The sequence below is a fragment of the Podarcis raffonei genome, chromosome 3 (assembly GCF_027172205.1).
Source record: "Podarcis raffonei isolate rPodRaf1 chromosome 3, rPodRaf1.pri, whole genome shotgun sequence".
Classification (NCBI taxonomy): Eukaryota; Metazoa; Chordata; class Lepidosauria; order Squamata; family Lacertidae; genus Podarcis; species Podarcis raffonei.
Window position 1 is genome coordinate 93,059,448 of NC_070604.1, and position 26,729 is coordinate 93,086,176.

Genomic DNA, 26,729 nt, shown 5'->3' on the forward strand with positions numbered 1-26,729 from the left:
TGATTCATATTGAAGTATAGTTTCCAGATGCTGTAAAACAGTTAACAGGCGACGACACGGACCACAACTGCGAACCGTGAAGTAGATATAGTAATAAAGTTTGTGTTCCACTACTGAGGGAAGGGACATAGGCAATAGCGCATGTGTCACATGACTAGTCAGGCAAAATGGCTGTGTCTGCAGTGGAGAAGGTGTGTTCTTGAATTGAGCAGAACGGAATCTGTAACTGTTGTACAACTGCATTTTTTATCGCGATTCAGGGGAAAACCTCCAAGCAGAAAATGTACCTGTTTCTAAAAAAAATTTAAACATTCCCCTACAATTCTGTTACAGGTAACATAAGATACATTACATTCTTTTTTTTAAAGTGCGTTGAAACTATATACTTCATTATGAATCACCCTGTATAATCTTCCTCTTTACTCAACATGGGTCAACTATTGGATTTATCTTCACAACAACAGAACGGAAGCAGAGAGCCAGAGGACATTGAACAGGTGTGATCTTATCCTTGCCTGTGCTTTAGGTTCTCATTATTAAACACTGGAAAAGCCACCACTATCTGCAAATAAGCCAACTTTCAACAAGTGATAAGTCTGTGTACAGTGTAAGGCATGAATGCATTCTAGTGGGCTATTTCTGATGTGATGGCAAATGGTGATAGCATTTGGATACCACACCTATATCAGTATGACCAGCAGAGCAGTTGTCCATCAAAGCTTCAGAGTCTTCTCCAGTTGTCAGCCTTTCCAGAATTGACGGTGAAGAAAACTCATTGCCCACACAATTCAGTGCAAAGTGTTATGTTGCCTCAAGACACAATACAATCCAAACACACTATATACATAAAGTTAGAAGATGCTGGTGCATCGTAAACTATGCTACCAAGTACCGTAACCTGCTCTTAGAGGTTAAACTGAAGAGATCCAAGTTCAGAGAGAGATCCACCACTTTCACCATTCACTACCAGGTTGCTGCATGCAGCCTTGGTGGAGTGTTGATAAGTCATGGCTGAGGCCTGTGGCCTTGGGCTGTTTCAAGAGGCCCACCACAACTGACGTCCTAACCCTGAACATTGGACATGGGGGAAGGGTACCGGTAACTAAAGACACAGACTAAGCAGCTACTGCAATTTCACACATTTTCAAATTACACCAACATGAGCATCCCAATTGCCACTATTGGCTAGGCAGGAAAATCTACATGTCACAGGTGAGCTCTGGGGGGAGGAGGGGTAATTTAGGGGAAATGATACAGCGGGAAAGGCTTACACACTTGCCACAGCCATTCAATTCACCCCTCTTTCAGCTTTATTATTATTATTAAATAATGGAAATAGAATGAGAGTGGTAACACCTATTTCCACAACAACCCTGTGAGGTAGGTTAGACAGATGACTGATCCAAGGTCACCAAAGTGAGCTTAACAGCTGAGTGCAGCTTTTAGCCTGTGTCTCTGTAGCCTAACAGAATTTGCATGAGATATTTACATAGAGGTGCAGAGGTATTAAGGTCCGTATAGTTAAAGCCATGGTTTTCCCAGTAGTGATGTATGGAAGTGAGAGCTGGACCATAAAGAAGGCTGATCGCCGAAGAATTGATGCTTTTGAATTATGGTGCTGGAGAAGACTCTTGAGAGTCCCATGGACTGCAAGAAGATCAAACGCATCCATTCTTAAGGAAATCAGCCCTGAGTGCTCACTGGAAGGACAGATCGTGAAGCTGAGGCTCCAGTACTTTGGCCACCTCATGAGAAGAGAAGACTCCCTGGAGAAGACACTGATGCTGGGAAAGATGGAGGGCACAAGGAGAAGGGGGCGACAGAGGATGAGATGGTTGGATAGTGTTTTCGAGGTTACCAGCATGAGTTTGACCAAACTGCGGGAAGTAGTGGAGGACAGAGGTGCCTGGTGTGCTCTGGTCCATAGGGTCACGAAGAGTCGGACACGACTAAATGACTAAACAACAACAACAACAAGCAGAGGTATTTCAAATTTCAAGGAAATCAAATGAAAAAATCCCCACTGCTGTGACAGCAACATTAAAGGCAGAATTTTGTTGTTCCGTCCTTAGTTACAGCTCCAATTTCTAGCTTCCACTTGAAGACCACCATAGGCAAGACCCCCAGCATTCAATTGAATACCAGAAATCATTGATGTAACTCTCCCTCGCTCCCTATATAAGGGAGGGGAGAGAAATACCTTTTTTTTAATGCTGTAATTGAGGCATTCTTTATCAGATTTCTCCAAAATGCAGACAGCTTGTATGTTTCCCCAAGGAGATTCTGCATACTAAATTTCATAGTAAGGACAAATTACATCCAGTTTATAAGGAATTATCATATTTTATAAACGTAAAGTGCTCAAATCTGGTCACATCTCAACCATGGTTACTTACTACACAGCCCCTCCCATATTCCACAAAGACTGCAAATCTACGGTCGCCCTAGTTGAGCGATAGGGACTTTGTGCTATTGGACTCCAACTCCCATCAGCCCCCGGCCAGCAAGTCCAACGGCCAAGGATGATGGGAGTTTGAGTCTAGCAACGGAAGCTGCCCTGTGACTCCCCGGAGAAGTCCTGAAGAAATGTTACTAGCATTCAATGGCAGCACGCATTGCAGAAAGATCTACCCTAGGCAGTTGTCGTTATCATGTCTTTCTTTCTGGGAGTGGAAAAAACCATGTTGGAGGGGCAATGGAGAAGACTGAACTGAATCGCTCCTACAGTCGGGAAGTTCTTCCTTCGGATTATTCATAACCTCCTTTCTTGTCATTTGAACCCACCGGTTCAAAGTCTTGCGCTGTGGGGAAACAGGGTGTGCTCCAACACCTGTGGGGCAGCCTTTCAACATACCCGAAGATGGGTATCATGCCGTCTCTTAACGGTCTCTCTTCTCCAAGCTAAATATATACCCGGTCTCGTCAGACGTGGTCTCCAAGTCCCTCACCATCTTTGGAAAACAAAACCCCGCGGCCTCCTTAGAATGCGGTACCCAGAAATTAAGACAGTCATCCAGGACTGTACAAAAAACCCAAAATGCAACAACAAAAAGTACCACCTCGACGAGTACCTATAAAGTTGCTTGGGGAGGGGAGCGGGGGTTTCTCTTACGCCCCGCACCACGACACCCAACTGTCCCCTGAGCGCAGAGCACGAGATGCTCTGCGCGTCATCAGCCCCAACCATGCCCACGACGGCAAGACGCGTGTCAGAGGGGGAGCCCTTGCACCCGGGGGAGGCGGCAGGGAAGCCAGCGCTCTTCCCAGTCCCGGCGCTGGGAGTTCTCTCAAGCCGCTACGAAAGAGAGCCGACAGCCGCGCTGCAGCCAAGCGGAGCGCGCTCCCGGCCGCGCCTGCCTTCGCGGGCACCTCGGCGGTGGCCCGGGCGGGCTGCTTGAGCGGCTTGGCGCGCCCCTGCCGCCCCGGTTCCACCAGCCAGGCGGGCTGGAGGACTCCGTCTCCTCCCCCACAATGCACCGCGACAGGCAGCCTTTGAAAAAGCGGCGCGGCTCCTTCAAGATGGCGGAGTTGGATCAGCTGCCTGACGAGAGTGAGTAGCGACCCGCGGCGCCCCTCGCTCCGTCCCGCCGCTCGGCCCCTTCCTCCGCCGCCGCTCCTCAAAGGGCGGTCCCGGGGACGGGACCCTCCGCCTGCTCCCTTTTCCCGGCCCTGAGCCGCCCAGGTTGCTCCGGCTGCCGCCGCCGGCGGCGCTCGCTGCTGCTGCTGCTGCTTTTGCTGCTGCTGCTGTTGTTGTAGGAGCTGTGCGGGGCCGGAGCCACAGTCTCCTCCTCCCTCAGTGCCCGGCCTAGTGCAGCTCTCCAGTGGCCTCCCCTCCGCCCGCACCCCGGAGCTGCCCTCTTCGGGAGGCGGTGGCGGGGAGAGGCCAGCAGAGCAGGGCCGGAAGCCGCTGTTATATAACCTCCACTTCTCCTGTCGGGGGTGAGCCGCACCCTGCACCCCCAGTTTTGGTGCAGGCCGGGGCAGTGCCCGGGGTGGAAAGGGAGGCGTGGAAGCTTCCCTAGGCCGGGCAGCGAAGTGTTGCGTGCAGGGCAGGTCGCTGCCACTGACATTGCACCTCTCCGGGAGAGGCAGTGGAAATAAAGGGTACAGCAACCACCACAGCGCAGTTGGGGAGGTCTCTGACCTGCCATGGGCATCCTGCCCCGGGGGTTTGACATTACACTAACCTTCGATGCTTTGGGGGTGGTTTAGGTGCTCACACTTTTTCACTGCGGAACGTCCTGCTGCTTAGGAAGATAGTTTCTTAACCAGGATAAATAAAGCATTGTTTTTCACTCTCTTGTCCATGGCAGCAGGATAGTGAAAGTGACAAAGGAGAGGTCCATATTGTTGTCTCTCTTGTGTATGTCAACTAGTAATTTAGCAACCTCTGAATTTGGAACCAAGGTAGTGGTAGCGCATTGTTTTGTGCAGTACTTTTTTCTGGTTGGTACGCATACCCCTAAACATTTTGTGAATCTAAGTTTGGCCGCATTGAGGGGCAGTATTTCAATATGAGTAGGAAAATGAGAGTACCCCTAAACACTTTTTTAGAAAAAAGCACTGGTTTTGTGGCCGATCACTTGGCAGGTTTGAATATGCTTCCTAGAGTTGGCTTGCTATGTATGTTGCACCATGGAAAATTGTGGCATGGTATATTGAGAAGGGGGCATTCAGGTTGTCCAGGGAAGCAAAAATAAGTATATATCTTCATGAGGAAGCATTTTCTTTGAATCTGGCAGATGGAAGGCACAATGTTTCTCAGCTCAAAAGTGTAAAGCAACTTCACAGGTAAACTGCTCCAAGAGTTCTACTATAGGATGGTGTGCCAATGTAAGCAAATAAAAAAAGAGTGAGTAAGCACTGGATATAGAAAACTGGTGGCTCATATTATCAACCTAAAAATAATGCATGTCCTCTGATGCATTTATTATATGAAGGATTGGGAACTGCCACAGAAATTCACCCTGAGACCGGTCAAGATTCACTTGACATTTTATTGTGTTTATGTAAAAAAGTAATCAGAGTATTAACAGGAGGTGTTACATACTGTGGATGTCACTGTAAACTTCTTTCTAAGGAATAGGAACACTTGGGTGACCTCCATATAGTATTCTGTGTTGAATTGGTGGAAATTGATGCAGGTTTGCATGTATACATTCACTGAAAATTTGTATATGAAAACAAGAAAATGAATACAAAACATGAAATCTTACTGCATATGGACTCATTTAGTAGTTATGCAGGTGGTGGCCAAAGATCTGTTCAAATGTGTGGGAAATAATGCAAGGCGATATACCGTACATACTATACACTCAAGTTCACAACTGTGTTGATTTTGCAAAAGCTGAAGCTTAAAGAAAAACAGTGAATTATATAAAATTGCATTTATGGACAAAGTATCAATGACTTTGAAGTTTGATGTGAATATAGGCTATAATAGTCAATGGTATTTGTCTAATGTGCTATGCAGTAGATTAAACAAAGAACTTAATCATTAGTATGTGGAGAAACTGTATAATATTAATAAAATTATTTTGAGTTATATTTGTACATTTGAAAGTAAGGAAGTTGGGTTATTTTGGTTACTGTTTACTATGATTGATAAAACATACTCAATGTATTAGGTGATATCAAATGTTAGTCATTCTCAGTAGGTCCATTGGTTCCACATGACAAAGTGTAAGGGTCATTTTGAAAGGTATTTTCTAGTCTGATATTATTTGGGGCTATCATTTAAACTTACTCCTTTTCATAGGGTGAGACTAATGAGTGGGAATGCACAATGTTTATATACAAGCATTTTGTAGTGGGAGATGCATATATGAAAATGACCTGTATGAGAATTCTTTAATGAGAACAAACAAGGCATTTGTTTGTATGTTTAATATTGAATCAGGTACCTATCATTTGCACTAACACTAATCTATCTACATATTAACTTGCATGATCCCAAGTATAAACATGTGCATCAAGCAGAAGGCATCAACATCATGTCAGAGATGACCACTCGCTAAGGAATTGCACAGTGCATCTATATATCAAATATCTTGAGAAATTCACCCAAGCCAGATGTTCGAGGAAGGCAATTACAGCTTGTTGTCTACTCTGACATAGAAGAAATTTCCTCCCCACTCCAAGCATGATAATCAGAAAACTCAAGATACATCTTCATTAGCACATGCAACCACCTTCTGAACATCATGTCATTAACAAGGTATGAACATGTATTTAGATCATTGGCCTTCAACTGGTAGGCCAGGACCCACTACCAGGTTGCAGCTTGATTTAAGTTAGGTCACAATAGCAGCACTACCACCATTCAAATATATGGGGGAAATTAAGAACTGGGTTTCCAAATGCATGTTTGGGTTAACGTTGGTCCTTGGTCTGAAAAAGTAGAAGACTACTGATTTAGATAACACAGTTATCTAAATAACTGTCGCTTGTCAACCTATTGCACAAATCTTTTGGCAGTATGGAATTGAACAACATAAAGCTTTATCTTTTGTTTTTTAAAAAATGCAGGTTTCTGCTCAGTAAACTGAATTTTTTTTATAAGGACACATGGGTCCAGTCTAGATATCCCCCAAAGAGCATTCTGAAGGACACAGCCGCCTGGAGGAAGTAGTGTTGGTGCCGCCATGCTGATAAGTAGTTTGCGTGATGACTGCATTCACATGAATAATAACTGCTAAGTGCTACTCATAATCATTCAAGCCAGAAGTTCCTTCATCTACAAATGGTGCATCTGTTCGGATGTTCTGCATCGACATCTGAACAAAGCTGTCAATTCCCATTAGCCCAAGCCAAAAAAATGAAGCAAAATAGGTAAATTAAGCTATATAAACTAAACTTAATTGGCTGACTTGGGAGGAGTAGGGTGCTGAGATCATCTTCTTATTCAATCACTTGTGGTGTAACAGCTTTCTATTAAATTTCCACATCCCACTCTCCACCAGCTTCACAAGGTGATAGGTAGGATTTTGTAGTTAGATAAACATTTCTCAACCACTTTCATACCTTGATTCTAAAAACATTTATTTGCAAATAAGTCCCGTTCAAGTGTAATGGAACTTAACTTACCATCAAGAAAGTAGCCTAAGATCATAATCTGGTAGTGTGATTCAGTAGTGCTGGCAAATAATGACTGCTGTTCTAGTACAGTTCTTGCAGTATTGCATACTAATTGTTACTGCCTTCCTAACTGGTTTCATCTGGGTCTGTGCTAGACTGGTGTGTGGGCTATCTGCTCAGCATGCTTCTAGCATACTGCTCACTCGCTCTCTTTCTCTTCTGTTTGTGGTCTTTGAAAATACAGGTGTGTGATGTTGTATTGCATTATAACATCTGAGTCTTGGGACCTGTGGCTAATCTGTGAGAGTAAAATCGATCTTTTATCGTTACTGTACAACATTGCACAGGGACAGAGGGAAAATCAATGTTGTCAGTAAGATTTTGCTTTGTGTCGTCATCGCTTGCATCCACAGGGATCTTGACTCTGCTGTTATAGTAATGACTCTCAAGGGGTGTCCAAAGCACTGTCTAGTCCTGTTGTGTTGGATGATTTTCAGTTGGTAAGGCTTGAGGATGTGGACAAGATATATGGATCGGTCAAGGAAGCCGCTTGAGCTCTTGCCCCTCTTGACTAATAAAAACTAGCAGAGAGGGTACTGTGATGGGGTGGTCCCTGCCTGCTTGAAAGAAGCCATTTGTAAGACCACTCCTTAAGAAGCCCTCCCTGGATTCAGAAAAATCTAAGTAATTACTGGCCAGTTGCCAATCTCCGCTTCTTGGGCAAGGTTCTTTAGGAGGTAGTCACAGACCAGATCCAGATGCTCTTGGAGGAAACTGATTTTCTTGATCCATTTCAATAGGGGTTTAGGCCTGGTTTTGGCACAGAAACTTCTTTGGTCGCCCTGTATGGTGACCTTTCTTGGGAGAGAAACAAGGGAAATATGTCCCTGTTAATTCTCCTCGACCTCTCAATGGCTTTTGATACCATAAACAATAGTATCCATCTGGAGCAACTGTCAGAGTTGGGGGTGCATAGCACTGCTTTGCACTGGTTCCTGTCATACTTGGATGGTCATTTCCAGAGGGTGATGCTTGGGGAGTGTTCTTCTGCCCTGTGGAACCTTCAATGTGGGGTTCCTCAGGATTCAATTTTATCCCCTATCCTATTTAACATCTACTTGAAGCCGATGAGTGGGAGAATCTGGAGTTTTGGAGTGCATTGTCAGCAATAAGCGGATTGCACACAGCTGTACTCCTTTACATCTGCAGGTATAGCAGTAGATGCGATGGACTATTGTATTGCCTCAGTAATGGACTGGATGAGAGCCAACAAACTGAAACTCAATCCAGATAAGACTGAAGCACTGTTAGTGGGTAGTTCCCTAGACTGGATGGATAGGAGATTGCCTGCTCCTAATGGGGTTACACTCCCTCTGAAAGAGTAGGTACGTAGCTTGGGGGTAATCCCAGATCCTTTGCTGTCACTTGTGGCTCAAGTGGCCTCGATGGCGCAGGATGCCTTCCATTAGCTTTGACTTGTGGCCCAGCTGTGCCCCTAATCTGGACAACGATAGCCTAACCTCAGTCTTCTATTCTCTGGTAATTTCTAAATTAGATTACTGCAATGTGTTCTATGTGGTGCCGCCTCTGAAAATGGTTTGGAAACTTCAGCTGATGTAGAATTTGGTGGCCAAGTTGCTCACCGGGGCAAGACGGTTTGAACATACTACAGCAATCTAGGCCCAACTGCACTGGCTACCGGTTGGCTTCCGGGCCCAATTCAAAGGGCTGGTTTTGACTTGTAAAGCCTTAAATGGCTTAGGACTGCAATACCTCAAGGATCGCCTCTCCTCATTTGAACCGACCCAGACCCTGTGATCATCATCTGAGCCCTTCTCCATGTGCCCTGTCCATGAAAGGACCAGAAGATAGCAATACAAGAACAAGCCTTTTCTGTGGTGGTTTTGCATTTCTGGAATTCACTCCCCAGAGAGGCTTGCCTGGTGCCTTCATTACATAACTTTAGGTGCCAGGTGAAAACATTTATCTATAACCAGGCCATTGTGTGATTAAACATTTAATGGCCTTTTAAATGTGTTTATGGGAAGGGAGGTTATTGGGGGGGGTATGTATTATGCGTTCTCATTTTGCATTTTTGTGTTGTGAACTGTTCTGTGATCCTTGGATGAAGGGCAGTATACAAATGTAATAACTACTACTACTACTAATATTTGCTGTTTTTTGCTTCTGGTGCCTATCTTCTCTACTCAGATTTGATTCATGGGACGGACACCTAAGACTGTATTTTTGTCCCACTGGAGCACACTGTCTTGAACTGCTACATCATAGTAGAGTCTGATAGGTTTGGGGTTTACTAATTTATCACAACTGTGTGCAAATTTTCTGTGGACCAGCATCCCACACACCTGGTCCTATTCTTTAGCTTTGCACAGGCAACCATAGCACTGGACTGTTGGAGAGCTTATATGAACGCTTTTATTTTGTAAATTACAGCAGCTTTGGCCACAAAGCATTTCCCCCCCTAAAAGCTGATGTGCATCTAGAAAAGTAGCAGTTTCTTTTACTATCCTGTAAATGTATCGCTCACTTCTTGTCCATGAAGGCAAGCAAATCAATGATGTTATCCATCAAAATAGGTTCTTACCTGGTAGAAATATTGCCATGTTCTGTTTTTGTATGTATTTGGAGAACTGCTGTGGTGATGTAAAGCTTTTAAAGCATTTTCTTCTGGCAACTCACATGTCTACTGTAGTTAAGGAGACAGTGAGGAATGTCTCCATTGTTATCACTGCTTTGCACGACATTATCATACATGCGTCTCCTAATACAGAATGTTTATATACTGCCAAGGCCTTCTGTTAGGAAGGAATAACATTGACTGATTCTGTCATAACTATAGTTCATAACTACGGTTCAGAATGACTGTAACACTTCGTGTTTTTGTCTTACATTTGGTGATATCCTCAGGCATGGCCAAACTTTGCCCTCCAGCTTTGGGACTACAATTCCCATCATCCCTGACTACTGGTCCTGTTAGCTAGGGATGATGGGAGTTGTAGTCCCAAAACAGCTGGAGGGCCAAGTTTGGCCATGCCTGAGCTAAGTCATACTCATAGTAGACTTATCAAAAGCAATGGACATAAATCCATTCAATGACCAACTTGTAAGTAAGACTAACATTGATTATCACCCAGTAAGTTTAGAATATGTTTTATTCACCATAGTAAATAGGCTTGCCATATGTCAGGAAAATTCCTGACATGTCTTGGTTTTCAGGTGTAAAAATGGCGTCAGGGGGGAATTTTGCCGAATTGGCAAAATGTCAGAGAAATCTCAAATGTATGGCAACGCAATGGAAAAAGCAGCGGAAAAAGCTCCCAAAGCTTAAAACCACTATTGGGGGGGTTCCCCAAAAAAGCTCAATAATTCTAAAATAGTAGCTGCAAATCTTGCTTTTCTTTGCGAAACATCTGAACAGCCAATGCTCCTTACTTTCAAATCTGCTACAAATATACTTGTAACAATTTTATTTAGCTTATTCCCTGCTGTGTGTTTGTTTTCCTGGCCTACCACCTTGTCACATAAATAATTAAAACACTTTAAAAGAATGTATATTATTTTACAGTTTTCCTACATGCTGAAGGTATAACAGGGATTGAGGTGATAATCAAAGAATGAATAACATTGCTTTGCCAGTTCTCATCTGTTTGTTGTCCTTCCTATGCTGTACATATGAACGTATGAATTTTAGGGGAAATATTAGTAAAGATAAGACCTTAGATCTTCACTAATATTTCCCCTTACAAATTATTCATCAGCACAATGTGAAATTTGTTACTCAGCTAGAAGTGAGTATGAAGATCATGTCTTAGTTCATATCATAGAAAGCAGGTGAGAGGGAATAACGATGACAGAATTGGAATGTACATTGGAGGTTAAGGAGATACTAAAGCACTTTCCTTTTGTATCCTCTTCTCTATCATGAAAAAATGTTAGCACTGCATAAATAAACTCATCATTTCAATCTAAAGTAAACAAGGTTTGAACCGTTTCAGGTCCCTAATGCAAATTGTTTATTAGGCCATTTTTACTGCTGGCAGCTGGTGCTGATGCTTACATATTGAAATTGTAGTAGTGAAATAGTGGAACAGAGGTTTACCAGTTTAGCACATCTACCAACTTAGCTGCATGAACAGTGTATTACTGCTATGTTGCATGTTTTCATTTTTTGGCTTACTTTGACTTTATAGTTGAAGAGATTGTATTCATGCTCCTTGGATGAAACCACAAAATATGGTTTGCTGAATATCAGGAAGTTAGTAATTAGGGGATTAGCAAAGGGACCAGGGCAACGGAGCACAGTCCTTGTTCCTTTACCATCATACAATAATTTGACATTATATGTGTGAAATAACCCTAGTGTTAATGTGCTTCTGGGCTGTATCTAGTTGGTGTTCCTCCACCAAAAGAGAACTCTTTGGTCCAGTGGGAACTTAAATTAGTAGACGAGGAATTGGAGTGATTTTCAGAGATTTTCCCTTCAACCTAGGCCCGTTGGCATTTACAAAGATGTCTGCAAATGTGACATGAAGACTGGCAACATTAACCCCACCATATGGGAATCCCTTGCAGACAACCACAGTACCTGGTCAGGTTGTGTGTCCACAGCACTGACCAGAGGACGAATGACTGCTGCAAGGAGCACAGAGAGAAGAAACGCCATGGTGCATCTACACCAGCACATCCAATTCCTCCATCTGCCCCAGCTGCAACAAAACATGTCTCTCCCACATCAGTCTCTACAGCCACTGCAACCTTCCAACAGTTTGACTTCACTCCCAAAGGCATACACTCTCCATTGTCTCCCAAGACAGACAAATGCCAACCCCCTTCAACTCCATACCTGCTCAAATCTGCTATGGATCCTTCAGTACAGTATGGGAGATGGTGTGGAATCTGCAGGGGGAATTAGCAAAGATCACATCAATACTTATTCTGTTGATGGTAGGTTCTGCTGGATCAAAGAGCCTTCCTCAGTGGAGGGATATCAGTTGGACACAACTGGTATTTATACTTTATACTTTGAATTTGACTTAGCTGTCATAGCTACACTTCTCTGATGAATACTTTGTGAGCATGCTGAGGATGTTTTCACAGAGAATCCTGATCTTCCCAGAAGTACATATTCCCTGAATTAATACTTCCTTGGTTGGAAGCCATAATAGCTGAACAGGCTGAAGCTTGTTTACATTTGTAAGGCATTTCCCTATTAAAAAAGAAAAATAAATTAGCTATAAATGTTGAAAGAACTGTGAATCCACTGTCAGGAAATACTGTTCCCTTATGGGATTTTTTTACTTATTTCAGGTTCATCAGCAAAAGCTCTGGTTAGTTTGAAAGGTAGGACATACCATTTATTTTCAATTTGCTGTACTTGTGGAAGTAAAAGTTCAGTCATGGTGTGAATGAATATCTAAAGAGCACTTCATTCTTAAGTGGGAAGTCGGCTGCATTTTCAAAATAGAAAGATAACATAATTTTAAAAAATTAAACAGAGGTTTTTTACAATGTGGTTATATCTTTGATATTAAGAATGGTAAACTTATAAGTTTTCATTTGTACAGTAAAGGATTTTTAGAGAACATTATATTAATTTTACATAGGAATAATAATATTTATGATTTATAACTTAATACAGAGGGAAGTTTATCAAATACATGGAATGAAAAATTCAGTTCCTTGCAGAAAACACCCATTTGGAAAGGCAAGAATGCAGGAGCTGCTGTAGAAATGGTAAGGAGCAACACTGACCTATATTGGTAGTCTTCTAGTTTTCTTTCCTTTGGTCGTTAAATTTTTTAAGAATAAACATTTTTCCTGGTTTCGTAAGCGCAGAGTAGCAGTATAAAATATGACATTACATGAGTACTGTAACAGTTGTACAAAAGGAAGCCAGCTGTTTAGGTAAATTTGCTTTCAGCTAAGTAAAATAAGCAAGGTGACGAAACTAGAAGCCACAAAAGTCTGTAACTGTGCGACATAGATCAAGAAAGATTATATTAAAGGAAGCATCTTCTGCTTGTTTATCATGGGTTTGCTGTATTGCAGGAAAGCGCGTTGTGAAACTTCTCAGTTGATTGAGTCAGATTTTTCTTTTTGCTCCAGCCCTTCAGAAGTTCAAAACGAAGTCGGTCCTTTTGTGAGGAAGAGGAAAGGCAAATGAATACACGATCACCCAAAAGAAACCAGAGAGTTGCAATGGTTCCCCAGGTATGTTAATCTGTAAAGTTTGTTGCATTCATTGATAGGTAAACTAAACCTTCTCAGTTTCCACTTTATTGCAAAAATCCAAACACATTCAAAAAGGAGAAATATGGTAGTCATGGGATACTTCAACTACTGCAATATCTGCTAGAACTCAAACTCTACCAAGAATGTAAGGTGCAACAAATTCCTCCATTGCCTCACTGACAAGCAGAAGCAGCAACAAGGGGGTCATCTCTATTGGACCTGCTCCTCACCAACAGGGAGGAACTGATCGAAAAAGTGAAAGTACCTGGAAGCCTGGGAGGAACTGATTATGTCCTGTTGGGTTTCATTATACACAGGCAATGAAAACTGAGTGTAGTTGAACATCCACTCTGAACTTTAAGAAGCCTGATTTCAAAAAAACTTAAGGAACTACTGGGTGAGATTCTGTGGTCAGAAATACTCAAAGAGAAGGGAGTCCAAGTTGGATGGGAGTTTCTTAAAGGTGAAAGATTGAAGGGACAAAGGCAGATAATTCCAACAAGAAAGATAAGTGGGCTGCACTTAAAGAAACCAGTGTGGCTGCATAAGGAGCTTACAGATGAACTGAGATTTATGAAGGGCATGTAAAAAATGGAAGAAATGAGAAATCACGAAGAAAAGAGTATTCACGAGTAGCCAACAGTTGCAAGGAGAAGGTCAGGTGGGCCAAAGCTCAGAATGAACTCAAGTTTGCAACGTGGATTGGTTGCATTTCTATGCTGCTTTTCATTCAGATGAATCCCAAATTGGCTTACAAACAATAAATAACAATAACATAGTAGAGCTTAACAGAACATCACAAGTATGGCATAAAGCATATGAAATAATTAACAAATAATCAGTAAAACAATTACAATCTATAAATCACTATTAACAAAGCAGCAACTAAAAACTAAGACAAACGGTTCAGCTAGGACTTGAACCAATAGATTCAAGTTACAAGAAAGGTGATCCCAACTAAACATCAGGCAGAACTTTCTGACAGTTAAGAGCGGTTTTAGAGTGAACTTTCCTTCCTTGGAGGTTTTTAAGTGCACAGTACTGCCCTTAAGACTTGTCCAAGTTTCTTGGAGGATTTTAAGCAGAGTTTGGGTGGCCATCTGTCATGTATGATCTACTTGAGATTCCTGCAATACAAGGGGCTGGACTAGATGATCCTCAGGGTCACTTCCCACTCTATAATTCTGTGGTTCTGTTCTTTTAGTATTTCCATCAGTAACCTCTGGTTGTTGTTGTTTTTATTATTATCTAGAAGTTTACTGCAACAATGCCAACACCAGATAAAAAGGCATCACAGAAGATCGGTTTGCGGCTACGTAACTTACTCAAACTTCCTAAAGCACACAAATGGTGTATTTACGAGTGGTTCTACTCAAATATAGATAAGTATGTATGGCTTTTCATTTGTTAGTTTTAGATTAAAATCCTATACAGACATGGAAGCAAGTACCATTTAACTCAAAGGTGTTTTCTTCTGTGTAGGCATGTATGAGATAGCATTGTAAAGCAATATACTGGAATTAAGCTATTTGTATTTTCATATGGCTGCTTCATAGCAGTGCAGTGAAACTTGTGGTTGTTGTTTTTTAAAGCAAAATGGGGCAAAAATGGTTTTGTCAGATTTTAATACAGTTACAAGAATTAAATATTGCTCCTCAGTTTCTCTGCAAAATGTTTTGCAATAGCAATTTTTTTAAAAAGATAAGAAAATAATTGTTATATTCTTGCTAAAATATACCTTGGTCTGGTTCTTATCATCATTTTTGCCTACCATATATTGGTGACAACTTATAGCAATATTTCTAATGTTACAAAGCTTATTACTTTAATTTCTGAATAGTACAGTTGCTGGAGTCATAAGAGTAATAATGACTTTCGTGGTTCTGTAAACTATATTATGCAAGGCAGAGTTTTAATAAATAGGAAAGTGTATTTTTTTTGTAAAAATGCCTTGTTCATTTCTAAATTGACTGCATTAGCTTCAAAATATTTTTCAGTTATAACATTTTAATTTTCAGTTATAACATGTTATAACATTTCAGTTATAACATTTTCCCTGTAAAATGAAGAAATTAATATTAAGCCTAAGTTGACAAATGACTATAATTTAAACATTTAGGAAGCAAAATTCTCTAGTCTTAGGTATTTGGAGGTAAAATTGTGTTGGCATGTCATAATACATTTTATGAATGTACTTGAAAATATAATGACAGAATACCAATTGTTTTTAATAGGCCACTCTTTGAAGGTGATAATGATTTCTGCGTTTGCCTGAAAGAATCTTTTCCCAATCTGAAAACCAGAAAATTAACAAGAGTTGAATGGGGAAAGATCAGACGGCTTATGGGGAAGCCACGAAGGTAAAATATTAGCTTGAAAGACTGAAGGCTCTTTAGCCCGTAGAGTTTTTGTGGGGAGTTGGTGGTGGTGGTTTTTGTTGAAGGGTTTCCTGGATGATTCATTTTAAAAAATTGGTGCTTAATGGGTAATTTTAAGAATGTAGGATATGTTGCATAATCATAATTGAGTAAGTAGCCAAGTTTCAGCCTGATGATGAATGCAAAGCATTTGAGGAGTACAACTTAGCACATATAAGGACATAAGAAGATCCTACTGGACCAGGCCACTGGCCCCTCTAGTCCAGCATCCTATTCTCAAAGTGCCCCACCCCTCCCCATACTGGACTGGGAGAGCACAACCATGTTAAGTATCTTGGCAGCTTTCAGTGCCGTAGACCATGACATCCTTATGCATAGAGCTGAGAAATGGGAGCAGTGTTTCCATTCATACCTAGAAGCTTGATTCCAGAAGATATCACTGGAAAACTACTTATTGGTTTCTTGACATTTATGTTATGGGGTTGTGTAGGGTTCTGTATTGCTCTCCATTTTTAAACATCTACCTGAAACCACTGAGTAAGGTAATTCTGATTTCCGGAACAGGTTCTGTCTCTTATGTTCATCTGATTCAGGTATCAGGATGAGTAATGGACTGAATGAAGACCAGTAAAGCTTTATAAGAAAGCATAAATAACAGACAACCAGTACAGATGCTAAAGGATTAGACCATTTTTCCTAGATTCTTTAGGATGTGTTTGTTTATTATTATTATTATTATTATTATTTTATTTTTACTACTACTACTACTACTACTATTATTATTATTATTATTATTATTATTATTATTATTATTATTATTATTCTGCTGAGCCTGGAGTTGATAAACTGTTTAAGGATAGCCCCACAAATCAAATAGCTCCTGCTGACTTGAGGAAGAAAGCCGCAACAAAGGAACAGAGTCTGTTTGACATATATGGCATTCAGAAAGAATTTCAGCCATGGGCAAGGCAAGGCAAAAAAACAAAACAAAACACATTACCATGGGATAACTGTTTCTTATGACTATAGCACACTTCTTTCTTCTTGCAGTTGTTCTAAGACAACTATCATAGTACTTTACAGCTCTAATGGTTAGAAACCTTTTTAGGAATTCAAATCTAGATACCTTGGGCTGCAGTTTTATGTACACATAATCTGGGAGAAAACCCCATTGAATGCAGTGGACTTACATAAACATGCATAAGATTGCACTGTTGATAGCCAAATTGTATGCATTCATCCTCATAACCACTGTCTTCTGTCTGTACAGATGTCAGTTAGCTATTACTGCTTTCTCTTCAGTGCATAGTTGGTTTTGGCAGGCTTCAGTTTTGCAAAGAAAGGATAAACATATTGCATCTAACTGCATTTATTACAGACAGCCATCGTTTCTGTGTGTCAGTGTTTAGACATAGGGATAAACTATTATTTTCAGCACATACAGATTTCAGTTGTCAAATTCTCCTGCAGGGGACCTTTCCAGTCTGTGTACCACTTGCTTTCTGTTGTGCTGATTTCCCCCCTCAATGTAAAAAGTGTATAAAAGCAGTCAGTTTTATCCAACGAAGTCCTGTTAAGTGTAAGACTTCCACTTGCACATTGGAACTTACCCCCCCATCAGTGAAATCTGCGCCAGAGGGCTGAGGGAGGAAATTCCCATTGCAGAAGCGGATGTTCTTGTGTGACTGTTGGTTGCAACCCAATCTATCATACTTTTCAAGGATAAAGCTATAAGATGTTTGAATAAATGAACACAGAGTAAAGAAATTACAATTGTTTTGCAGATGCTCTTCTGCATTCTTTGAAGAGGAAAGGTCCGCATTAAAACAGAAACGGCAAAAAATTAGACTTTTGCAACAGCGGAAGGTGGCAGATATATCCCAGTTTAAAGATCTTCCAGAAGAAATTCCGTTGCCACTAGTTATAGGAACAAAAGTTACAGGTACCTTTTCCCCATCTCTAAAGTACACTGCTGTTTTAATTGGTGTTGAATTCTGAAGATGTAGTTTAACTTGAAGTTATTTAAAGGAGTGAAGCTTTTACATCTCCACTGCTAGTACTGCACCATCTGTAAACAAGATTAGCTTCCTAGGTTTGGCATTTCAAATGACCCAAGTAGTCATAAGATGCACGGCACACTCTTGCAAAACTTCTCTAGTCTTTGACAGGACCATGTACTTAAATCAAGGGCTGGCTTCCATAATTCCTTTTAACCCACCCTGTCACTTCCATGACTGTTGTCTGCCACTATTTTCTTTAACACAGCGTGTTGATATTACATCATTGGGAGTTTTCTGCTTACTGATTCCATTAGTCTTTCTACCAGCCATTTAGAATGGGCTGTCCCAGCCTTGTCCAGAATTATAGAACAATAAGAATGCAGCTTTGTTTTAAATGCCCACCATTTGGGGTTTTAGTTTTGTTTGTTTCCTGCCATGTTTATAATAAGGGCTTTGTATTCTATGATTCCTCACAAGCACATAATTCTGCTTCCTCATAATCTAATCTTCCATTTTGAAAAATGCAGGCTTCTAGCCTTCATAGCTATGTGAAGATAGGCTTTTACATTAGGCAAGCAATGCCTAGTGAAATCTTAGAAGCCAGAAAGGATTCTCTGGGATAGGGACAGGGGTCATAGTCCTACACCTGCCTTTTCCTCTCCCATTTAGAAAATCAGATTGTGCAAAATAAGAAAATATATGAAATTAAAACTTAATTTTCAATACTATACTAGCTATAGAATTCTGCTTTCCTGGTACAGAATTTGTTGATGCAGAACTCTGATTCTGTCATTAAATAGTAGATTCTATCATTAAATGATTCTATCATTAAATAGTCGCCTTACTGTACCCATAGCTTTGGGGACAGATGTCTTGTTCTTGGGAGGAGATAGTGTTATGAGATGCTGTATGCCTGAGCCACCCTTCTAATTCCTGGATCCAGCATAGATTCAGTTGTTGCAATAGTCAGCCTGGTAATGGTCTGTTAAGTATGGGTCATTAAGGAAACAAAGGAAATGGCTCTGTGCCACAGGGTGGGCCTTTCTCCCTCAACTATCTGTTAATTAGAAGGACAAAAGACCAGAGTTGAGTGATATGAGCTAGAAACTGAATGCAACTGCTTCAGGCTGGAAAGGCAGAGGAAGCCACACCTGATTTCTGTGGCATGCATCAATATTTTGCTCTGATTAAGACTGGGGTTGTTTTTTATTTTAGCACGGTTACGTGGTGCTCATGATGGACTCTTCACTGGACAGATAGATGCTGTTGACACTCTTAATGCTACTTACAGAGTAACCTTTGAGAGGTCAGGGCTTGGAACGCATACAATCCCAGATTATGAAGTTCTCGTAAGTAATATCTACTTTTTTTAAAAAAGTCTGCAAGCATGTGAATTCTTTTCTCTCAGATGAATGTCATAATTTTATTTTACAAGACAATTCAAGAATAAAAGGCACATAGTATTTTTGCCAACTTTATTAATATATCTAAAATACATTTTCTTTTTCAAGATATTACTCTTAATCGTAGTGAATGCTGCTTAACTTTTCTTCCTCTTTCTAACTTAAAGAGTAATGAACCTCATGAAACCATGCCAATTGCTGCCTTTGGACAAAAACAGCGACCTTCTAGATTCTTTATGACTCCACCTCGGTTACATTACACACCTTCCCTCCAGTCACCAATTACAGTAAGTATCTTAAAGTGAATTTTTTTATTCATTCAGTAATTTGCTGCATTTTAAACCATCTGAAGCAAATTAAAGTATCATTTCAATAAATTCTATAGTTAACTAATATATAAGAATGAATGAAATAAAATGCTTAAGGCAACTTTCTTTGTTGCATAGGACAGTGATCCTTTACTAGGACAGTCTTCTTGGAAGAACAAATTTTCAGGCTCAGATAGTGAGACATTAGGTGGTTTTCCAGTAGAATTCCTTATCCAAGTGGTGAGTGTAAAATCCTTTTCCTTCAGTTTTATCTGTACTGATTTTGAGCATCTCCAAAAGTTAAAATCGGTTTAATTACTTTATACATGGCTGTCAAACATCTGCAATGACATTCCATAAATCTTTGAAAGCCAGATTATATTGTCTGTACATTTAATTTGTATCTTGGTTGTCTGATTTATATCCACAACAATAGTTTGCTAAGTTTTTACTTTATAATGTATTTTACAATCCACTGATCTTATATTTATTCTGATATGCTTTCTCTGTTTTCTGCAGACCAGACTATCAAAGATTCTTATGATCAAGAAGGAACACATCAAGCAATTAAGGGAGATGAACACAGAAGCAGAAAAATTGGTAAATATATATATATATATATATACTTGTTTCAGCTGTTTTGTAAAGGTTACACAGGGCTTAAGGAGTTTTAAAGGTGTATGCTTCTTGTTTAAAGAAGTTCAAACAAAGGAAGATCTGAAGGCCCCATGCCCCATCCTCCTGAGCCTCCAAGCCTCAGTTTGAAGGTTTTACCGTATTTTTCGCTCTATAGGACGCACTTTTCCCTCCTAAAAAGCAAGGGAAAATGTGTGTGCGTCCTACGGAGCGAACGCAGGGGGGAGGCAGGCGGGAAAAGCCCCCAAGAGCCGCACACAAGCTCCGTGCGGCTCTTGTGGGCTTTTCCCCAGGAGGGAGAAGGGACTGACTCGCCGCATCAGTCCCTTCTCCCACCTCGTAGAAAAGCCCACAGGAGCCACACACCCTTTAAAGAGCGCACAGCTTCTGCGGGCTTTTGCGGGAGGTGGTATAATTCCCCCACCTCCTAGAAAAGCCAGCAGAAGCCACGCAGCCCCTTTAAAGAGTGCGCGGCTTCTGCGGGCTTCTGTGGGAGGTGGGGGAATTCCCCACCTAGAAAAGCCAGTAGAAGCTGCACAGCCCCTTTAAAGAGTGCGCGGCTTCTGCGGGAGGTGGGGTGCCACTCTTGGGGACTTTTCCCCGAGGAGGGACAAGGGACTGACTGGCTGCGTCAGTCCCTTCTCCCTCCTTGTAGAAAAGCCCACAGGAGCTGTGCGCTCCTTAAAGGGTGCGTGGCTCCTGTGGGCTTTTGTAGGAGATGGGGGAATTACCCCACCTCCCGCAAAAGCAGGGAGAAAGTCTGGGAGAAGCGCACAGGCTGCCTGCAACCTGTCCGCTGCTCCCAGAGCTGGGGGGGGTGGGATCATATTTTTTTCCTTGATTTCCCCCTCTGAAAACTAGGTGCACCCTATGGTCAGGTGCGCCGTATGGAGCGAAAAATACGGTAACTCTCAGATCTAGTTAAGAGTGGGAGAGTACTTGAAAATAATTCGTTCTTAGTAGTAGCTTTTCTAAGTATTGACATAAAGAAAGAACTATATATTTCTAAGATGTTCTTTTGTGGCTCTTTTATTATTGTTTATTCAATTCCTATACCATCCTTCATCTGAGGATCACAGGGTGGTTTACGATAAAAACATACATAATATAATAACAAACAAAAGCAATACTCTTTCCCTTCCCCAGTTTAAAAAGCCATAGATTGTTTAATTGGCCAAGGGCCTGAGCAAAGAGGGAATGTTTTCATCTGGTTCCTAAAAAAACATCATGAAGGTCCCAAGCAAGCCTCCCAAGAAGAGCATTCAACAAACATAGAGAGACCTTATATTTGCTGTCACAGTTCAAATAAAAAATTGTAGCAAGTCCTGGTAGGAATCTTTCTCCATTTGAAACACCTTACAACACAACCCTATGCATGCATACTCAAAAGTACAGTAAATCCCACTGAGAACTGACAGGTAATTGTTTGTAGGATTTCAGCAGCACTAAATCTGAATTCAACCCAGGCTATCTTGGGCACCCATCAGTTAAATAGGCACACAGTTGCTGCCCTGGACTTCCATAGGGGGAAGGGTGTAATAAAATTTTTAAAAATAAGCAAAATGTAATGCAGTTCAGAAAATATCTGCATCAGAAATTCAGAATGATTTGCAGGAATTGATTTTGAAAGGACCCTCCGTTTGTTTGTTGATTAAATCTTTGTAGGAAATTTAAATACATTCTCAGACTTTCTTAAGGTGGCTAGGTAATGCAGCAAGCATTTTTAAGAAGCCTTCATGTCAAAACTATTTCAAAACCAAATTGTTTTGAAATCTCGCTTTAATTGTGCAAGAAATAAACAAGTTATTGCTTTGTGCACTTAATTCTTTTCTTTCTCTTTTCTTTGCACAGAAATCCTACTCAATGCCTATTGGCATTGAATTTCAGAGAAGATATGCAACTATTGTCTTAGATCTTGAACAGCTGAACAAGGATCTAAACAAAGTTTTACATAAAGTTCAACAGTATTGTTATGAGGTAAAATGCTGCTATTCTATCTTTCCCAAATAAAGAGGGTTATAGCCATTGGAAGAACCCATAGCATCCTCAGAAACTGATATAGTTGAGTTGTAAAGCCTCAGTTCTGCATGAAGAGTGTTCCTGGTTCAATTCCTGGCATTTCTGGGGAAGACTGTGAATATCTCCTGTTTTGAATCTTGGAAAGCTGCCGCAGCATGACTACAAAAGGATAAGCGTGTCTCTGAACACATGCAGAATTCATTTCACCGTGTCCTCTGCCAACATCTGCAACTAGGAGTAAAGACAGGGAGGCTTAAACCCCAGAACTTATCTCTCATTACTGAAAATTAGTGTTACGTTGCACAGGGCTAAATAATTAAGGCACCATATTAGTAACACAATATCACTACTGAAAAAGGAATGGAAGCTAAAGAAATATGAACCAAACATAAGCCCTACTCTCGAGGCCAAGTGAAGAGCAGAGTGCCCTTCTCACTACACAAATACCGACCTAGTATAATGCAATCAATATCTAGGTAACTAGTGTTGTTATTGCATTTATATCTCCTCTTTTCTCCAAGTTCCTCAAGGTGACATATACACTTCCCTCCTCCATTTTATTGTCACATCAACCCTGTGAGGTATGTTAAACTGAGAGATAGTGACTGGCCCAAGATAACCCACTGGGTGTCATGGCTGAGTAGCGATTTGAACCCTGGTCTCCCAGGTCTAAGTCCCACACTGACCACTACACTACGCTGCCATGACTTGCAGGCATAGGGAACTGTTCTCTTTCATATTAGTAATTAAGGCATTGTTTCGTACAGTGCCACTCTCCAGTGGGTAGACCAGGGGTTGTCGACTGGTTCCCTACCACCCACTAGTGGGTGCTTCAGGATTCTAGGTGGGCGGTAGGGGGTTCTACGGCACAGGCTGAATCCTCCTTCCATCAAGCACTGCTGGGCGGTAAGGAAATTTTACCATCAAGAAAGATGCATTAGTGGGCGGTAGGTATAAAAAGGTTGACTACCACTGGGGTAGACGGTGTTAGAAACTGAGATATGAAAGCTAGGAGCTAAATGGGACCTTAAACCTTGGTTATGGGTGCAACAACGGAATGTCTAGGCACGCTCTTTTATAACAAGAATACAAAGCTGAAAATGAATGAACTGCAGCTAAAATCTTATGTTCCATTTTCACATGGTCTAGTCGTCCCCCTGCCCACCCCCCTAATATTCTTAAGAGGGTCTCTTCAACTGTGGCAGTTTTAATCTGAAATATTAGGCACAGTACTGCACCCAGAGCACCCACTGCTCACGCTAATGAAATTCCCTGTCGCAAAATGCGCTTAGAACAATGGGAGTTTCAAATACTACAGGCCTTATGCTCTCCACCATCTGTAATACTTTTTGAGAAAAGAATGGAGGGGGGATTAATATGGTAATAATTGAATCACTTCTGCCTGGATATCTGTTGGTATATGATTCTAAAGATTTCATTACTTTCTCTAGCAAAAGGAGGCCACTGCAAAGAAAGAGAGCAGTATTGGCGCACTCAGCGGAAGCCTTACATTTGCAGAGGTCTTTAGTAGAAGCCGAGAGAGAGAGAGAGAGAACCAAAACTCACAAACAGTCCAATGAGGATTGAGCATGTTCAGTAACCACAGAATACTGTCAATTGGGGGAATAGAACACGGAATCATAGAAGAGGAGGGCATGGTCATATGAAACTAAGGACATTTCTTGCTGCAACATTTACTTTTTGCAGTTCCCATTTCTGTGTGTGTGTGTGTGTGTGTGTGTGAGAGAGAGAGAGAGAGAGAGAGAGAGAGAGACTCTTCCAATTCAGCTTGACTGATATTCCTTCAACTGTTTAGAAGCCTCTTCACCTATTTGCTACATAACTGAATGAAATACTTAACTGATATACACATGCAAGAGAATGAGGTAGTAAGTCTCTGATATGGTAGAATGGACAGTAGCAACTGAAATTGCAGGTGAAGGATGCTATTTAATTGCTTCCCCACAAATCAAAAGCTAGTATATCAGGGAGAGAGCTAGTTTTCTGCTTGAAGGGATTTTTAAAGTGTAGGGGTCATTAACAATTGCATCCCATATCTGCAGTCTGAAGCGTTGGACACTATTCTATTAGTTTTATACACTACCTTTTTCTGCTACTGTCCCTAATGGAGTGGTGGTGTTTTTAAAATGTTCAAATGCAAAACTTGTTCAGTCAGATACTGTTACATTAGATAGCATAACCTCTCAGTTTTAAACAGAATATAAGTCAGCGATAATGTTAGAATATAGAACCTGGATGAACTCTTGGCAGATGAAATCTAATTCGATCTATGTTCATTTTATCTCCCAGCTTGCCCCAGATCAGGGTCTACAGCCTGCAGACCATCCCACAGATCTGAGACGGAGATGTGAAGAAGAAGCTCAGGAAATTGTCAGGCAGTCAAATACATCAACAACAGGACAGCCGTGCGTTCAGAATGAAAACCTGACAGATTTGATTGCTAGGCTTACAGCAATATTACTGCAGATTAAGGTAAATGGTACTGAGAGAATGAAAATGCATACTGTAATATGCTCACTCCCCCTGTCCTTGTTCCCGATGCTGAAACAGTAATGCTGGCCTCAGAAAAGTGTGGAACTCTGCTACCCCTAATAACTAACTTCCCCCATACATACCACCCCAGCAATTTTCAGAGAGGGACTTGGCTTGTCATTACATTTCCTTCTCAGAACCTAGTCTGTAGTGCTCCCTTACTGTTTATGCACCCTCTGAGGACCTCATCAATGTCCACTAACCTCCTTTAGTCTCCCACCCCACACAAGCAGGATGCACAATGTGGCAGAGCAGTTTCCACAGTTTTTGGATTTTGTAAACAGCTGTAACATGTATTATCTCCTGAACCTCTAATTTTTTAAATTTCTTTTCTTCTAGTGTCTAGCAGAAGGAGGCGATCTAAACTCCTTTGAGTTTAAGTCTTTAACAGATTCATTAAACGACATCAAAAATTCCATAGATTCCACCAACATCAGGTAATATCTTGTAGTGTTTTATTTATTGGTGTGCTTATTTATATTTATACATCTGCCTTTTAAAAGGGGGGGGCAGAGCCCAGGGTAGCCTATAATACAAGCTTTCTGTAACACAACATTATAACAATAATTAGAAAAAATAATTTAAAACAGCAGCAAGAGTTTAAAAACATTTATATCCCCAAAGCCAGGACAGATTAAAAAAAAAGTCCTGAACACACTCAATGTTGGGGACGGTGAGATCTCACTGAAGCAGGGGCAGTAAAATACGTTGGAGGGGGGTGTATACTGAAAGACTGTAATACATTCAGTATGTTGAACATTTCAGAGATGCTGACAAACGAAAACTTTTTCTTTCTTTAGTTGTTTTCAAAATAATGTTGAGATCCACGTTGCACACATCCAGAGTGGCCTCAGCCAGATGGGAAATCTACATGCCTTTGCTGCAAATAACACCAACAGAGACTGAAAGAAACGTTCACCTTCGTCCAAGTGTACAGAATGTAGGTATGAAAAAGCCTTCTTATATAAGCTTCACCAAATATCCTAACTGCTAGAAGAAATAGGAAAAGAGGATATTTTGAGATCCATTGTACTGCTTCTGAAGAAACCAGCATAAAATTACCAGCATTGCTATAGACTTCATCACTTGCTATGCACATACAGTATCTTGTTTAACAGCTAACCTTTAGTTATAAAAGTACATAGGTATGTTGTTTTTGAACTGAAAGTTATACAGACATGTTTTCTTATAATGTGAAGCAAGAATACTTTTCTTTTAAATTTATTTGCAACTATTCTGTCAACTATTGAGAGCTGTTTTGAAGAAGGAAGTGACACAGAGGTTGCATAGCAATCTCTTCTTGAAAGCCTAGTACTTGTGTCTCACTGCCTTTTGATTTTAGTTTCTGAAGAGTACTGTGATTGGTAAAAAGCAGTGTGTATTCCTGTTCTCGCGAAGTGGCAGCAGGATATGCAAAGGAATGGGAGTGGGTAGGTAGCTATTGTACACTTGTGGATACTGGGAATCCCTGTAAATCAGTTAATATTGTTTGAATGTCTTTATTTATCATAACTTATAAAAGTAATCTAATGAAGGAGTAGAAAAGGACTGCTGAATTCCCAGAAATTGATATGACTTGCTTTTCCCCCTCCATAATGGGCAAAGTGTTCTAGTTCACACAAATAACTGGTAATATTTTTCCATTGATTTGTTGCACAAACTTAAACTAGATACCTGCTTATCAAGCAATTAACAGAGTTCATGATGCAGTTGGATAGCCAGTCCCCTGAACTGCCTAAATAAAAATAAAAAGCAAAGATCTGAGGAGTACACAGAAGTATCAATCTTGTAAAAAGGGTGTATTGAGTTGTTTATTTAGAATAGACTTGTAAAGCTTCAGTGTAATAAATTGTTTCCAGATTTGAATTTTTAGATAGCTGTAGCAATGTTTTGATTCTTTCATGCCTCATAAAATGAGGTCTTTTGTATGTTAATGTAAAAAGAAAATGTAAACAATTATTTTCAATTTAAAATTTTGTATAGTTTTAAAAATGCTTCTGTATTCTGTGTGTGTATTTGTGCTGCTTCAAAACTTAACTGCAGAGTCTATATTTAGCAAAACCTGTTCTTTTAAGAAATGCATAAATCTTTTATTCTCATTGA

The 26,729-nt window shown here is 40.7% G+C and overlaps 1 protein-coding gene and 1 long non-coding RNA gene across 6 annotated transcripts; both read left to right on the top strand.

Moving 5' to 3' along the window:
* Positions 1-701: 701 nt before the first annotated feature.
* LOC128411060 (uncharacterized) lies at positions 702-2,207 on the top strand. Its single transcript, XR_008329679.1, has 2 exons — positions 702-1,503; positions 1,984-2,207. It is a non-coding gene; the product is annotated as an uncharacterized LOC128411060 (long non-coding RNA).
* Positions 2,208-3,432: 1,225 nt separating this feature from the next.
* LIN9 (lin-9 DREAM MuvB core complex component) lies at positions 3,433-26,729 on the top strand. Of its 5 annotated transcripts, none has more exons than XM_053383031.1 (15): positions 3,433-3,550; positions 12,406-12,438; positions 12,737-12,831; positions 13,204-13,308; positions 14,582-14,715; positions 15,564-15,689; positions 17,492-17,649; positions 18,923-19,056; positions 19,278-19,397; positions 19,557-19,658; positions 19,938-20,018; positions 21,906-22,031; positions 24,384-24,566; positions 24,966-25,063; positions 25,427-26,729. In XM_053383031.1, the coding sequence occupies exons 1-15, from the start codon at positions 3,472-3,474 to the stop codon at positions 25,530-25,532; spliced, it is 1,680 nt and encodes a 559-aa protein (XP_053239006.1). In that variant the 5' UTR covers positions 3,433-3,471; the 3' UTR covers positions 25,533-26,729. The 5 variants fall into 5 exon arrangements, with proteins under 5 accessions (XP_053239006.1, XP_053239004.1, XP_053239005.1 ...); XM_053383030.1 differs by lacking the exon at positions 3,433-3,550 and adding an exon at positions 4,743-4,791; XM_053383027.1 differs by lacking the exon at positions 3,433-3,550 and adding an exon at positions 11,848-12,042.